At 44.5% G+C, this 16,472-nt stretch overlaps 2 protein-coding genes across 2 annotated transcripts; one reads left to right on the top strand and one right to left on the bottom strand.

Annotated features, from left to right (window-relative positions):
- Positions 1–12,293: 12,293 nt before the first annotated feature.
- Positions 12,294–12,585, bottom strand: Pdw03_8977 (Transposable element tc3 transposase, putative; the record flags this gene model as incomplete). Its single annotated transcript, XM_066102112.1, has 2 exons — positions 12,294–12,296; positions 12,373–12,585. 2 exons carry the CDS (start codon positions 12,583–12,585, stop codon positions 12,294–12,296), a joined length of 216 nt encoding a protein of 71 aa, XP_065957195.1.
- A 1,940-nt stretch (positions 12,586–14,525) lies between these two features.
- Pdw03_8976 (Cytochrome P450, B-class) lies at positions 14,526–16,316 on the top strand (the record flags this gene model as incomplete). Its single annotated transcript, XM_014681594.1, has 6 exons — positions 14,526–14,906; positions 14,963–15,047; positions 15,100–15,188; positions 15,252–15,542; positions 15,609–15,657; positions 15,715–16,316. 6 exons carry the CDS (start codon positions 14,526–14,528, stop codon positions 16,314–16,316), a joined length of 1,497 nt encoding a protein of 498 aa, XP_014537080.1.
- Between the last annotated feature and the right edge of the window lie 156 nt (positions 16,317–16,472).

Here is a 16,472-nt window from a genome sequence, read left to right as displayed (position 1 = left end):
CAGCAGCGATTCTTGAGAAAGAAGTTCACGATCTACGATCGGAAAACGAGAAAAAGAAGCAGAAAAAAACTCGATCTCGAAAGCAGATACCTGCTACAGAGGGCTTATCAGTTCAGGAAGCTACTGCTTTAATTGTGCAACCAGAGGAAGTGATTGAACCTCCCCGCCCCCAGGTCCGCGCGCACAGGGAAGCACCTTTTTTACCAAGAACAAGGGCATTACCGGAATGCGGTGCATGTGGAAATCAGGGCCATAGAAGAGATGCATGTCCAGATAGACCTAGAATTTAGCTGATTGAATTTGATGGAGTTTTGGTTGAAATAAATGCGTTTAAAATTAATAGGCTGGTTGGGGTGTCCGGCTCGCTTGGGAATTACGTTAATTCGCGCCCTTCAACCCCATGTCCCGTTCTTTGGCAGGGTCTTTGACAGACCACCAGAATTTTCATGTGCATGTCCACTGATGTAGTCCATACCCTTGAGAATAGCCACCCAAAGTCAGGAGTTTTGCTCGCTTTTGTGTTTCTTTGTGCCCCGAGCCCAGGCCTTCTAACCCTTAAACCAAATTTGGTCTCCTCGATATTTTCTTCTGTAAACTACAGGATCAAGGACACACGTTTGCTGAATTTCACGAGATGGGCGCTGAATCCGCTATCCGTGCTTTTGAACTGGATGCCGTGCTAGCATAGTCTCCGGGACGACATGCCAATGTCGCCGGTCTAACAAACCAGGATGTCAGAATACCAGGTGCAATACATGGTGGAAACTAGACTTCCGCAAAGCCCAACTTTGGGCCCAAGGTCCGGGCTCGAAACCCGACCCGCAACGAGCTGGGGGTCGAACTTTTCAAGCTCGACCCGGACCCCGGCTCGCAGGGGGGGGGGGGGGCTCGAAATTGCATAAAACATGGTCTTGGCGTTCATAAAATGGCTGAATCACCAAAATAAATGACCGTCTTTCACCCATGTTTTGGTTTATTCATGGAATTCTACTCGATTATCATAACAAGTAAGGGGAAATATTTGGAAATTCTAGTGAATAGATACATGTCTTTGATACATTAGCATTATAACTAAGTGTTACGCACTGCCTAACTGGTCACAGTTATGTTGGAGCTTCCCTGGTTATACTTGCCTGTGCTGATCCTCCAACGTCAACGATCTGCCTCTCAACCGAGCTGTTGCTGCGCACAGTCTTATTCCAGCCTAAGTCCTTTTGAGGGTATCGAGGAACGATACCAGGTAGAGCGCCGAGTAGATCGATACCGCGGTATTGGTCTGCTCGTAGGTGTTGTCAAGTGATAATATAGTTAATGAGTCAACGCGGTTCCAAAGGTAAACACAAGTAACAATGTAGGATTGAAGACAAAGAACTAAACTAAGTACATGGAAGGGTGTCCTTATATATCTGTCGAGATGTGTGGTGCCACCATGAGATAGGTACAAATGCCTCAATGGTGCCACCTCTGAAACACCAAACGTTTCAGAGTTCTTCGCTTCCTACTCCCTGGGTGACTCCCCTGGAGTCACTGCTGACAGATAGATCTATTGGCTCTTGGTGGCCCATCTGTGTACCCGGTGGGGCACCACTGATTGGTGACGGGTAGGTCCGTAACACTAAGCCTTATGACTGTACATATCAGTTTGTTTGGAATGTTCTACGCTTATGAGGTATTACCTATAGAGATATATATTCTGTACTAGGAACTATGTGTATCTTTATGGTCGAGTATCAATATCAGACCAATATCAATTACAAGTGGCTTAACTTGTTCGAATTTTGTATTAAAAGAATGTCTACACATTAGACTGCGGCATATCCGCTCCAATGGATATCAGATCGATCCTTATATCCGCAATTTGCGGATATTGGATATGAGTTGATATCCACATCCGCACTGCGGATATCCTTGGATATCCGCACTAGCATAACTCTCGCTTACTTTCCCCCTTATAGCCTGTCACATGATCTTAATGCAGCTTACCAATATTTCCTTACCACTGAAATAAACGCATGTTTGGTCCTGACAGAACCAACCCCTTCAATCGACAGTCGGCCCTTTGAAATTTTAGGAAATAGACATGTATCGAAGGTCTCCTTATACAGTATTTGTAGGTGGTGTCGTAGTTTTCTTAGTCCAACGTTTTCATGTAAAGGTGGCCGTAGATTAACGATTTTGTGGTAAATTACATGTAGAAATATATATTTAACTGCTGTTAACTATGATAAACTTCGTAGGAGATAGAACATGGAAAATCAAAACCTTTATTATTGGATAAGTTCGTTCGATTTTAGGCTCAAATAAAAGCTAAGAGTCCCAGCTGTCTACTGATTATTTTCTTAATCCGTTTTGACTACTAGAACTTGAGAAACCCGAGATAAAAGTTCTCAAAATGCGGACTTTGCGAGTTTCGATGTCTTGCGGATATCTTGTGGATATCCACAAAATATCCACAAAATATCCGCAAGATATCCTCAAGATATCCTCAAGATATCCTTAAGATCCGCAGGATATCCTCCAATTATCCGCACTAATATACAATACAGCCAATCATTTAGGTAAACCATATCGAAAGTAAGTCTAAGTCAGAATATCCTAGTACGTTTACTTTACCCCTGATTCAGGGGCCCTGAAAACCTCTACTAGTTTAGATGTAAGCTTCTCTGTTCTTTTAAGCACCCTACTACACTATATATTATAATTGTTAACTTCTCAATGTCTCAATCACAGTTCTCATTCACCAATTCGGATGTGGATTTAGCTTCTGATCAGATTTATCCTGACAACTTCTCTGATTTTTTGGGTATCCAAACACCGGTCCCATCGATATCGCCGACTCGTTTAACTCGTTCAACTTTTGCGCCCTTATCCCTTACTCGTGTTGGACCTCCCCTTCAAAAGCACTGGGTTTTATATCCATCTGATTCTATATGTGATGACATGGAGGACGTACGCAATAAATTCGTTAGTTGGTGGCTTACAACTGAGTATGGATCTCAGTCTGATATTAAGAATACAATTCGATGGGAATCAAAAAGCAAATCGGATATCTGGGACAGCTTCTACCAGGTTGCGAATGACAAAAATGGAAAGCCGAAGGTTATGTGCAAGGCATGTCTCTGTACAATTGGCCATCCAAGATTCCGGCGTGCTGGTTCTTCGCCTATGACAGCGCACCTCAAAACTGGCGCATGTTCAAAAAAAAGTGGCCTAAGAATCGACCAGCTTATCAAAAGAATGGTATGTCAACCAGGGTACTTAACTGGCGTTACTACAGTGGTTAAGTTCTTTACAATTTAGCAGCTAACATTGAGTGCTTTAATCTAGCCAGGTACCACTAGTATATTATTTACCCAAGACCGTCTCTCCGATGCTATTCTGAGATTCATTTCGACTGCACATCTACCCTTTCGAGTGATCGAACACCCCCAATTCCACCGCATGTTAGAGGTTGCTCAACAATCATCCACTAAACTTACAATTCCATCAGCACGAACCATTCGACGTCATCTCGATATAACAATCCAGAATAACCAGAAGGGGATTCTACAGAGGCTTCCAGAGGGGTGTCGGCTATCAATAGCCTTGGATTGCTGGACTTCTCCTTTCCAGCAGGCCTTTATGGCTATCACTGGTTACTTTATCGATCATAACTGGGATTATTGTGAGATTCTTCTAGGCTTTGAGCCTCTTCATGGCTCCCATACTGGTGAAAATCTCAGTAAAACCGTGACCCAGATCCTAACAGAGCATGGTATCTCGGATCGTGTCCTATCAGTGACTACAGACAACGCAACCAACAACAATACTTTGATGCAGAGTGTCCAGGACCACCTTCAGTCTCAGCATTCATCAGATCTCTCAATCTTCCGCGTCCCATGCATCGCGCATGTGATCCAGCTGAGTCTGAATGAGCTTCTTGGGAAGCTTAAGGCAGTGCCAAGCAATAAGGAGATCGAGTTAGAGTGGTCCGAGGAAAAAACCCACTCTTTCCAGAATAAGCGCAATACCTCCGGCAGTATCCAGATCACATATACATTGAAAAAGGTATATCTTCTACCCCTAGATCCTTATAATGGCTAGACTAATAAAAGTATGGAAGATCCGAGGACTAGCAGTCTTTATTAATGCAAGCCCACAACGTCGGGAGGCATTTATAGCCCTTCAGCCGGAGCCTGCATTGATTCCAATCCAAGATGTTCGGACACGATGGAATTCAACATTTCTGATGCTCAACCGTGCCAAGAAGCTCCAGCCATTCTATGATCAGTATTGTACTGATCATCAATATCTTTATTTCAAGCTCGATCAAGAAGAGTGGCGTCAAGTCGAGTATCTTCTTCTTCTGACAAAGCCCTTCTTTGATTTCACAATGATGCTATCAAAGACAAAGGATATTACCGCACACAATATCTACAGTATCTACAATAAGCTTTTCTCTCATCTCGATGCAGCCGAGGCGAAGCTTAAGAATAAAGGTGTGATCTGGAAGAAACGGATGTTATGGGCACTCCAAACAGCAAAGAAAAAGCTCTCCAAGTACTACACTGCCACCGAATACGAGCCTTATGGTGACATCTACGCTCTAGCAACAATCTTCTCTCCATCAAAGAAGCTCCGGTACTTTTCCTCGACTGATTGGCAGGGCGATATTGATTATGCGAATCGTTATCAAGAGGTCCTGAGCCGAGAGTTCGATCGATATAGGAAGATGCTTACGCATGATACTAATGACCCAGCGGTACTGGAGACTTCTGGAGTAGCCATCGATGAGAATGATGACTGTGATCTTGATGCTGCTTGTGCATCCCAGAACCAGCCATTGGAAGAGCTTACAAAACCAGATGACGACGAGATTGCACGATATCTTGCTCGTGGAATTGAGCGACAGAAACCTCGACTTTTCTGGAAGGAATATGAGAAGAGCTTCCCGACCCTAGCTAGGATAGCAAGGGACATTCTATCTATCCCTGCTAGTGGTGCTGGTGTTGAACGACTATTCAATTGTGCTCGTGATATCTGTCATTACCGTCGTGGTCAATTGAAGCCGAGTACAATCCGTGGCCTGATGCTGCATCAGTTTGCTACCAACTTTGATCTTCGGCAAGAGGAGCTGGAGATTATCAAAGAGCATCTATCTCAAAGTGAAGCTGCTTTGCTAGATCAAACTCGGAGATCATTACCACAGCTTGAGGTCTTAGAGCCTATCAGTGATAACGAGGAGGAGGATCAAGAGACTGGACTCGAGGCTACCCAGCACACTGAGAGCGGTGATAATGACTCGGATGATGATAGGGCTGAGCGATGTAGACGGGCAAAAGGAAAACAACCTCAAAAACGACCATGCGAGGCTGTTGAAGAGGATGATGAGCTTCCAGAGATGCTGGTCGATGGGAGTATTCCAAGTCGTTCAGGGCGGATTCGAAAACAGCCAAGGTTACCAGATGGCTTCCAGTTAGATCTGTAAATAGCAAATAGGTCCTAGAAGATTCAAATTCATAAAACCCCCCAAAAAAGCATAGACTGAATTTCTGACCGTGGTCAAAGACTAGATTTGCGACCGTGGTCAGAGATTCCAATTGTATACTACTATAAGTAGAGCAGTGCTTAACCGTCTACCCATAATTTCTGACCGAGGTCAGAAATTATACTTACCTGGTGATATTCAACAACCTCGAGTACCAAGTATTACACGAAAAATACATAGGAATGTATAATAATAATGCATACCCCTTGAGGTCACGAGTCTAGGCATGTTTGTATTGTTTGATATCCATTGGATATCCGCAGATATCCAATGGATATGAGGTCCATATCCAAATCCTCAAGGCTGCGGATATTGGATATCAAAAAATATCCAAATCCGCACTTTGCGGATATAGATTGCGGATATCCGCGGATATTGCGGATCGTGCCGCAGTCTACTACACATTAATCATTTCTAAGAGCCTTTTATATTACCCCGTATTACGGAGGTCACGTGATAGGCAAATTCTGCCACCAATCAGAGGCCAGATCTCAAATCTGAAAGGCGGGGCTTAAAGCCCTAAGCCCTAAGACCTAGTAATTAAGAAATTGAATGTTTAGTATATTTGCTTCGCTTCGCTCAGCAAAAGTGTCAGGGTGCGGGCTGGCAGGACGGTATGATAGGAGATGACTGGTAGGAACAGGTCATAACAGATCAGATTCCCATTGACAGGTACAGACAGGAGCAGGCTATTATACAAGACGTAGCTCCTGTCACGGTGTGAACCGTAATGCTTAGTAAAAGGAAGATCACGGCACGTGATCTCCGACCTGTTAATCTGAACTTCAGTTCTAGATCCTGTTGTAGCTCTTCGAGCTACGTCTTGTATATTAGCCTGCCCCTGCCTGTACCTGCCTGTCAATGTGAATCTGATCTAGACTTCCGCACGACCCAGTTTGGGTCGAAGGTCTCGACCCAGAACCCAACCCAGTCTGGGTCTGGGTCGAAACCTCATAACCCAGACCCAACCCAGACCCAGTGACTGGGGCCCCAGAAAACCCAGTATAGCCCCAGTTCGACCCAGTTTCTGCATAAATTATGGCATAAATATTTAAATAACATACTGTCATTTTCCCCTGTTATGGTTTCTACATCGAAATGCTACACTCTCTACCAACAAGGCAAAGGAAATTTTAAGAAATATCCTCGTTCTCCAAAGTAATATATCTGGTTCAAGATTAATTACTTCTTCAAATGCTTTATTTCATATGGAAAGGTGGTATGTGTTGGCTGCTGGTTTTCTCAGGCGTAGGATTGCATTCCATTTAAAATACAAAGTATACCCCAAGTTGCAGATATATATATTCAACACACATCAACATATTATATATTTTCATCTACAGAGTAAAATAATTTTTGAATTCATTTATTTCTCTTCTTCTGTTTAATTCTAGAGCTTATATAACTATGGATAGATATCTAGTAAACTTTTATATTCAAAACTACTTACTACCTCTTAATCTACTTGGTATATGCGACTTGAAGGGAGGGTAGGAAGAAATATTTTGAGAAGGATTAATGGAACTGGGGTGGGAATTGGGGTTTGACTGGGGTTTTACTGGGTTTACTGGGTTCTTACTGGGTTAAATGGGTTCTTACTGGGTTCTTACTGGGTTAAATGGGTTATGACTGGGTCTTGACTGGGTCTTGACTGGGTTATCTCAGGGGTATTTCTTTAGACCCATATAATTTTAGTATAATAGACCAATCAACAAGAGTAGGATGATTTACTATATTTGATATATCAATATTCCTAGACACTTCTACAACTTTAGTGCATTTCTACCTTTGTACGTTAAAGAATTTCTCCCCTTACATCCATTTGTATATATTATATGTCATTCTCATGTTATGTCTCAAAGCCAACTTTCCGACTTTGCATCGTCGCTCTATGGTGGTGATCTTGACGATCTCTCATATATTTCAACTGGACAAGTCACACCATCCGCAAGTCAACACACAATCGACTCAAACTTCCGAAGACCAGATGATCCCCTCCCAATCCCCCCTTTATTGAAACGCGTTGGACCCGACCGTAGGAAAGGGTTTATTCTATACGATACAATGTCACATAACGATTTTGTGGACTGGTGGTTAGAGACTGACTACGGGAGGAAAAGCAAGCTTAAATGGGATTCGAACCGCCATACAGAGATCTGGAATAGCTACCATCAGGTAGCTCAGGGTATTGATGGCGCACCAAAGGTTATGTGCAAGCGCTGTGGGAAGATCCTAGAGCATCCTTATACACTAAGCCCGAACAGCACAGGCAAAGCGCAGTATCATGGCACATCAACCATCCAGAAACATCGGAAAACGGCTGGTTGTTTACGGTCGGAAAAGGGGAAGAAAGCGGAGATTACAAACTTCCTACAACGAGAGGTATATTTTCTATCATAAAATCAAGTAACTATACTAATTTATTATTATTCTAGGGAGAAGTTTCAGCAAGCATACCCTTCTTACAAGAAGATTGGGAGGAGGATCTCCTCCAATTTCTTACTCTCAACCGGCTCCCATTCCATCTGATCGAGCATCCATCATTCAAACGCATCATCAATAAAGCTCGTTCCGCCCCATCCCCTCCAGTGATCCCATCTGCCGATACCATCCGTCGCCGATTGGGCAGTCTAGTCAAAGACCGGCAGCAGCGTATCCTTCGTACGCTGCCTTCTGGCTCAAAGATATCCATTGCGCTTGACTGCTGGACATCTCCATTCTCGCAGGCATTTATGGCTATTACTGGCTATTTCATTGACAGTGATTGGGTATATCGTGAGGTACTACTTGGGTTTAAGCCGCTTCATGGTACACATACCGGCTCTTACCTGAGTAGTGTTCTTATAGAAACCCTAGTGGAGCACAACATTGAAGATAAAGTATTCGGGTTGACAACAGATAATGCATCAAACAACAAGACATTAGCTACTGCTCTCCAACAGGCTTTGTCAGATGATACTATTATCACCCGAATACCATGTCTTGCCCACGTTATCCAGCTCAGCCTCAATCAGCTTCTTGCTCGGATCAAGGCAGTTCCATTAAATGAATCAGCCGAGACAAGGTGGACAGAGAAGCAGTCAAGGCTAGCCCAAGAAAATGCGAAGCAAAGTCAGATCTCCTCCACACTGAACAAAGTCCGTTATCTTGCGATTTACGTCAATGCAAGTCCCCAGCGCAGAGAGACCTTTTACAATCTTCAGACAACTAATATCAAGATCGTTCCAATCCAAGATGTAAAGACACGATGGAATTCTACGTTCCTCATGCTTCGCCGGGCAAAGAGGCTACGTGCTATCTTCTCTTTATTCTGTACAGAGTATGATTGTGAGGAGATGCTACTCAGCGAGCAAGAGTGGCGTCAGATCGACTATCTTCTTTGTATCACCGAGCCCTTCTTTGATTATACAACACAGCTATCAAAGACTCGAGATGTCACTGCCCACTATGTGTTTAAGATCTACAACAAACTGTTTGATCATCTTGAGCGATCACAGGCACAGCTACGCCGAAAGCGTGTCCCATGGAAAAAACAGATGCTAGAGGCCCTTGAAGCTGGTCGGTCTAAGCTTGATGAGTATTACTCCCAAGCTGATGATCTTCGAGGGAATATCTATGCAATCAGTACAATGCTTGCACCGGTGAACAAATTCAAATTCTTCCTCTCCAGTGATTGGGATCAGAAATGGCGAGATACCTATCGACTTGCTTTTGAACAAGCCCTTGTTCCATATCAAGCACAAGTTAGAATAAGCAGTCGTGATCTACAAAGCTCTCTAACGATAGCCCATCCAAGCTCAAGGCTAGAGGAGATGCTTGATGGAAGGGATATACAACCACGAGCCATTACTGATGAAATCAGTCAATATCTTGACAGCGGTAAGTAAATACAAAGAGTATGTGTGATAATAATACTAATATATATATAGATACTGTTTCTGTTAGGCCGCTTACTTTCTGGAAAGAGCACCAGGCTCGCTTTCCGGCCATTGCTGCCCTTGCGCGAGATACACTCTCATTTCCAGCAACTGGCGCAGGAGTTGAACGCCTCTTTAATACCGCTCGAGATATTTGTCACTATCGTCGTGGTAGAATGAAGAGTGAGACTGTCGAGGCATTAATGATGTTTCTTTGTACAACGAAATTTGATATGGAGGAGCAGGAAGCAACACTTCTTGAGAAATTTTTCTCCCAGGATGAGCTTGAGGCGGCAAAAGAGGAGAGGGAAGAGAAGCTCAGTGAGATTGAGGTTGATCCAATTAGTGATACAGAGGAGCAGGAGGATGAACTGGAAGATAAACCAGGGGATGCAATTGAGGTTGTAATTGAGGATAGACCAGAGGATATACCGGAGGAGACGCCCTTACCTACAAGTGAATATGGTCGTCCTTGCTCGCCATCATTACCACCAACCTGTACACAGACACGAGCATCAGGGAGAAAACGTAAAAGCAGGGAAGATGATTTATTTGAATACCATTAGCTTGCTTGACAAAGAATCCTCAATTATACGCATCTCTTTTACCCTTTTTACAAATAAAATTAGATATAATCAAGTAAAGCAAATACTCAAAATTACCGCGAATAAATGCATAAGTTATACATTTAGAATCCTTAGCATGTTTGTTTAGTTTGTAACCCAGTTTGGGGCCCCAGACCCAGTACTGGGTCGAACCCTCCGACCCAGACCCATTACTGGGTCGAAGGGTTCGACCCAAAACCCAACCCAGTCTGGGTTGGGTCTGGGTTGGGTCTGGGTTTTACTGGGTCGTGCGGAAGACTAATCTGATCTGTTACGACCTGTCCCTGCCAGTCATCTCCTATCATACCGTCCTGCCAGCCCGCACCCTGACAGACACTCTCTCATGTACTTAGTTTAGTTCTTCGTCTTCAATCATACATTGTTACTTGTGTTTACCTTACGACCTTGTTGACTCACTTACTGTCAGGGTGCGGGCTGGCAGGACGGTATGATAGGAGATGACTGGCAGGAACGGGTCATAACAGATCAGATTCCACTTGACAGGTACAGGCAGGGGCAGGCTATTATACAAGACGTAGCTCGAAGAGCTACAACAGGATCTAGAACTGAAGTTCAGATTAACAGGTCGGAGATCACGTGCCGTGATCTTCCTTTTACTAAGCATTACGGTTCACACCGTGACACTTACTATATTATCACTTGACAACACCAACGAACAGACCAATACTGCGGTATAGATCTGCTCGGCGCTCTACCTGGCATCGTTCCCTGATACCCTCAAAAGGACTTAGGCTGGAATAAGACTGTGCGCAGCAACAGCTCGGTTGAGAGACAGATCATTGACGTTGGAGGACCAGCACAGGCAAGTATAACCAGGAAAGCTTCTAACATAACTGTGACCAGTTAGGCAGTGCGTAACAAGCTACTCGGTATAAGAGAAATAAGCGAACGTATTAACTAAGAAAATAGGGTTTGATACACCACCTAAATAGTGGAAATAGGCAGTTCTTAAAGCTCGGAATATGTCAGGGTGCGGGCTGGCAGGACGGTATGATAGGAGATGACTGGTAGGAACGGGTCATAACAGATCAGATTCCACTTGACAGGTACAGGCAGGGGCAGGCTATTATACAAGACGTAGCTCGAAGAGCTACAACAGGATCTAGAACTGAAGTTCAGATTAACAGGTCGGAGATCACGTGCCGTGATCTTCCTCTTACTAAGCATCACGGTTCGCACCGTGACAGAATAGCTTTAAAACTAGGGGGTATATCAGAATACTAGGTGCAATACATAGGAAACTATATGTGACCTCGGTGGTCTCGGCTATCCCACAACAAAAGTACTAAGATTATTAATCTAGATCCCACATAGATTGCATAAATAGGAATTTTTATCATTTTTAGTTAGTCAGAGAATTTGATAGTGACTCCGCAAAAGTTTTAACACCCCTGGCCCCACACCCCCTATAATTTTCTGCCGGAATAAAACTCCATGAATTCAAACTATCTATCTAGTACGGCGTATACCACCCCTGGCTCTCAATAATAGCCTCCACCCGGTTCGGCATGGTCTCAGAGAGATGCTTTAGATGATCTAGATCTAATTGATCCCATGCAAGCTGCGCTGTAGCTACCGAAATAGCCTTAGTTTCGTCATTGTTCCTCATATGAATGAGATCGGGCCGAAGTTTATAGATTTCAGCTTTCAATAGCGCCCAGAGGTTTTCAATTGGGTTCAAATCCGGCGAGTACGGAGGCCATTCCATAACTTCAATATTCATTTCACGTAAAGCATCCCGAACAACGTATGCAGTATGTGTAGGCGCATTATCATGTTGAAAAATAGCACCTTCATTGGACATCAAAGTAGGTAGAATCCGGCGGTATAACTCTTCAATAACAAGACCAGTTATACCCGTACGCTCAGCCTCAGGATTCCCAAAGAGTGGGATAAGCCCCGTTCGGCGCGTAGCCCCCGAAAAAGCAGCCCAAAACATCTGTTTAACTTGCTTGCCTCGGTGTGGTAATCCTTGAGATTGTCCTTCTTTCGGCTGGTCTCTCGGGCGAATAAAGGTCCATTCTCGACGAACACCAATCCCACGCTCAACCGTACACTCATCAGACCAAAAAACACGGGCCCAATCCTCAGGGGTAAAGTGTCGGTAACGTACGGCCCAACGGAGTCGTTTAAGTGCAGCTTCCTCAGATAAATAAGGCCTCCAGCTACATCTCCATTTCCGGAGGTTTTCAGCATTTAAAAGGCGTCGAATTGAGTCGATTTTCACTTTATAAGATACCTCAGTAAGAAGGTCTTCGTGGGTAATACGTGGATTATTCGAGATAGCATCCAAAAGACGTACTTTGTCGGTGGCATCAAGCTTCTTTGGTCGACCAGAGCGAGGTTTCGTAACACCAGCACGCCGTTCGTGCTCTTTTTTAATTGTATACCGGATTGTAGAGAGAGAGATCCATGGGTACCGGTTATGAATGCGCTTATAACCCCAGTGAACAGCCGAGTGAAGCTCACATATCCTCTCTCTAAGAGCCGGGGTAAGCTCAGATCGAGCAGGCATTACTGGCAGCCTATAAAATAGGAATATTATAGGGGTATAGAGAGCAGAGAGAGGTAGAAAAACGCGAGATATACGCGCCATGGGCGAGCTTCACTAGCGCGTGATATAGAGCGGTGTAAACTATAATGGAAGGCGGTATATAGGTGGGGCCAAAGGGGGTGTTAAAACTTTTGCGTAGTGACTGTACATGTCATTTCAACTAATACATTTCATACAGTCAGATTTCTGTCATCTTGTTCTCTGTTGGAGTATCCTATTGTCGAACACCATCTTACAATACAGGGAAAACAGCCGGTATTGAGACTCCGGAAAATCTATGGACCGCCCAATGGTGGAAACAAAAGGGCGAATTGAGATTAGTCAGATTGTCCAGTGAAATTTCAGTTTTGAGTCATTTAAGTTAAGAGTTGTGCATTGATCGTACCATACCTTGTACACCGCAGTGGGCATTTACAAGAATTATATTATAACCCGCTCATAGAATAATTGGCCCAAATTGCAATGTCTCAAGATGCGATTTAATGGTAATTGGATCGTTGGAATTCACCATTAATAAATTAATGGAACAATTCCATGCACGAAGATGGAGTATTCCCATTATTAATCTCCTATTGGGCTAGCCCATGAAGTTTTTAATGAAAGATTAGCACAAAAGGTTATCTTACTTTCGTTATTCATTGGTTGGTCAGCAATCGAAACCAATCGGCTCAACCCCGGGTCCAGTGTGGCGTCCAACAGCGCCAAGCGACATATAAATGGCTGTCTTTCCAAGGCTGCGTGCAACCTAATTAGTATAACCAATCGGGGAAGACCCTCAAGTAGTTGTTAGCTCTCATAAGATTATTGTCATCAGCCATAGAAAAACAAATGGCACACGTAAGCTAATTTTAAGTGAATCTGATCCGGATCTCAGCTTGTGAGGAAGTTAAGGCGAGAAGATATGAACGGCTCTGGATGTCTACAACATAGCTGAGTACAGAAGATGAGTCAGACATGTACGAACAGAATCAGGTGAACTGTTCACATGTAAGATCCTACCCTATTATCACATCAGACACAAAGGCCTGACATATAAAATCGCATATTCAGTGGGCCCAGCTTAGGAGTTTCCACGGTTGATCTCCCTATCCCTGCACGGAGTTCTCCGTAAAAGGGCCTCATAGAGTCATGACTTGTGCGGAATCTTTGGTAGAAAATAAAATAATTCCGGTTCGCGTATCCACCCTGGGGCTAAGGCAAGACCAAGCATTTTATCACGCCTCATCTGTTTGGCAGTCTTGTAAACCCCATAATATAATTTAAAGAATTTGGACGGAGCAGATCCTCAATATCTAATTAGTTCTTCTAAAATTTAGCTATATAGCGTCAACGCTCTAGAGCTAGAAGTGAGACCGAATTGGCCCATAGGGTTCCAAAAGCCATTGATGCCTGACCTAACCTAAACAGGTCTCGGCCCCAATGCAGGCATCTGTCGCTCAACTCCGATCTCTGGCATGCCAAAAAAAAAATTTAAAATTAACATAGGAGTAGACGCCTGGTCCCTGGTTGGCGCCAACGGCCTTGGCGGTCTCGAATCCAAGATCTATGCATCACGATAATGCTGGCAATATTCGGAACAAAAGCCAACGGCTTCAAGATGCAACTAACTCCAACAGAGCAAGGCGGTATAGATTAGTTTCTCGCGTGCGGGTCAGGGAAGGTGTTAGTGTGAATGACAGCGCAGTCGATCCGGCTGAAACCTGCCTAGGTGGACAGGGCAAAAGTGACATTGAGGAAGGAACAATGGAAAGACCATTGGCTCGGCGCAATTATCTCACTTTGGGCAGGAGCAAATATCCTGGAATTCCCCCCGCTTCGGGGGCTATCGTGATCCTTTCGGGGTATAAAGTCCTCCTTTGACCTTCAGTTTCAATTCTGCATACTTCTGACACTTCTTCGCAATGCTGCAAAGCACCACTCGGCTTATCCTTGATTCATGCAATGACTCGACTAATCTTCGAGATCTGGGTAGTCTGACCTCAGTGATTCTTCTAATATCTGCTTTGCTTTACAAAGTCCTGTATGTCCCAGTGGCATCCTCACCCCAAAGAGACTATTCCCCTCCACGCTTGCGACTACCTGACTGGAAGGTTACCCAGTTGTTCTTTGAGAAAAGGTTTGATTTCATCAAAGATGGCTTCAAGGCTACGTCATCTTCCATCTATCAGACCAGTCTGTTCAGACATACCGCCATCGTACTATCCGGGGATGAAGGCCGACAGATCTTCTTTAAGGAGAAGGGTCTCTGTTTATATGATACATTTTCAATCATGATGGGCAGTGTAAGGTCCCTGATCATTGAATTTGACCTCAGCAATAACTAATCTTTTGCATCTAGGGCGCTGCTCAATTTGACCCCCACCAAGTCAGCGGCGTAGTCAGACGCATGGCTTCCATCCAACGACCTGAGAAGCTCCAGAAATGTAAGTCTATGCCATTCTCGATAAGGCAGAACATTGACCAACATGCATGCAGTGATTTCAGTGATTCTGTCAGAATGTCAGCAGAAAATGGATGCATGGGACACCCAGCATATTCTGGACCCACGCTCTTCCCTTCATGAGGTGCGCGAATCTGAGTTCTAACTTTGGTGGATGGGAAACTGAGACATAATGCCTTCTCTTCAGGTCGCTTTTCAATTGGTCATGTGCATTGCTTCCTTTGATATCGCCAACGACCCGGTGCTTTCAGCTCGTCTCAAGTCACTTGTCGACACTGTTGACTCGATCACTAACCCATACTCGACTTGGTTCCCTTGGTTACCGGGTCCAGCCTTGTTCCACAAGTTCTTTGCTTCTGTTCAAATTTACAGGATTGTTCAAGCAGCCATTCAAGCCAGGAAGAGGAGCGGAATCAAGAGGGACGATATGCTGCAGCAGATGATTGATGAAGGAGATGGTACCATTCGAATCTTTGGGGTATGCATTCTTACCACATTTCGATTTCTACAACTCTTTCGATTGAGTATCTGACTTTATCTGAAGTGTGTGCTAGGGCTATCACTGGCCGGAGCTCGCGCCACTGGGACCATTGGTACTTTTGGCATTCAGCAACACCCCATCCAGTAAAGCTGACCGTTTTCCCCTCTAGTGACATGGCTGATCATGCATATTTCGTCGGACCCAACTTGGTCCTCGAATGTTCAAGAGGAGATCAAGACCTTCATATCCGCTCACACATCCTTATCAGCCTCTCTCTCTGGGAACGCCCTTATCCAAACCCTCTCAGATATCCCACTCGCAGCCTGGGAAACCCAGATGCCTAATCTCGACCTCTGTATACGTGAAACACTACGCACCTCACAGCCATACACAGCAGTGCGAAAGAACACCGGATCAGACCTTACAATCGGGCCATACGTCATCCCCTCGAGATCTCTCGTAGTGTATCCATTTTCGGATACAGCACTCAATCCGAAGTACTATCCGGATCCAACCCGCTGGGATCCATCTCGGGGAATTGAAAAAGAAACACCGTTTATTGGCTGGGGTGCCGGAGCGCACGCTTGCAAAGGCCAGCGACTTGCTACGTTGACTATGAAACTGGTGGTTGTTTATTCTTTGATGCGGTTTGATATTACGATGGTTGATGGGCAGGGCGAAAAGATCAATCATCTTCCCCTTCCGGACTGGAATGACTCCGCGACTTGTCGTCCAAAGGAGGAATGCGGAATCAAGTTCGTTAAGAAGTGATTTTGCCTGCCATCACACTCGAACCTCGCCGGTCTCGTTCCATTTCTTTTCCCCCGAACCGACGCTACCGAATGCAGTAGTGGCCGAACAAATCCTTTAGTTTCAGTTCTACGTTGAGTCCTACGTTGAGAATCGTTGTCTTTATGGTACTACTAG

Source organism: Penicillium digitatum, chromosome 3 (genome assembly GCF_016767815.1).
Source record: "Penicillium digitatum chromosome 3, complete sequence".
In the NCBI taxonomy this organism is placed as follows: domain Eukaryota; kingdom Fungi; phylum Ascomycota; class Eurotiomycetes; order Eurotiales; family Aspergillaceae; genus Penicillium; species Penicillium digitatum.
Note: the sequence above shows the minus strand (reverse complement) of the source record. Positions and strands in the feature narration are given on the sequence as shown.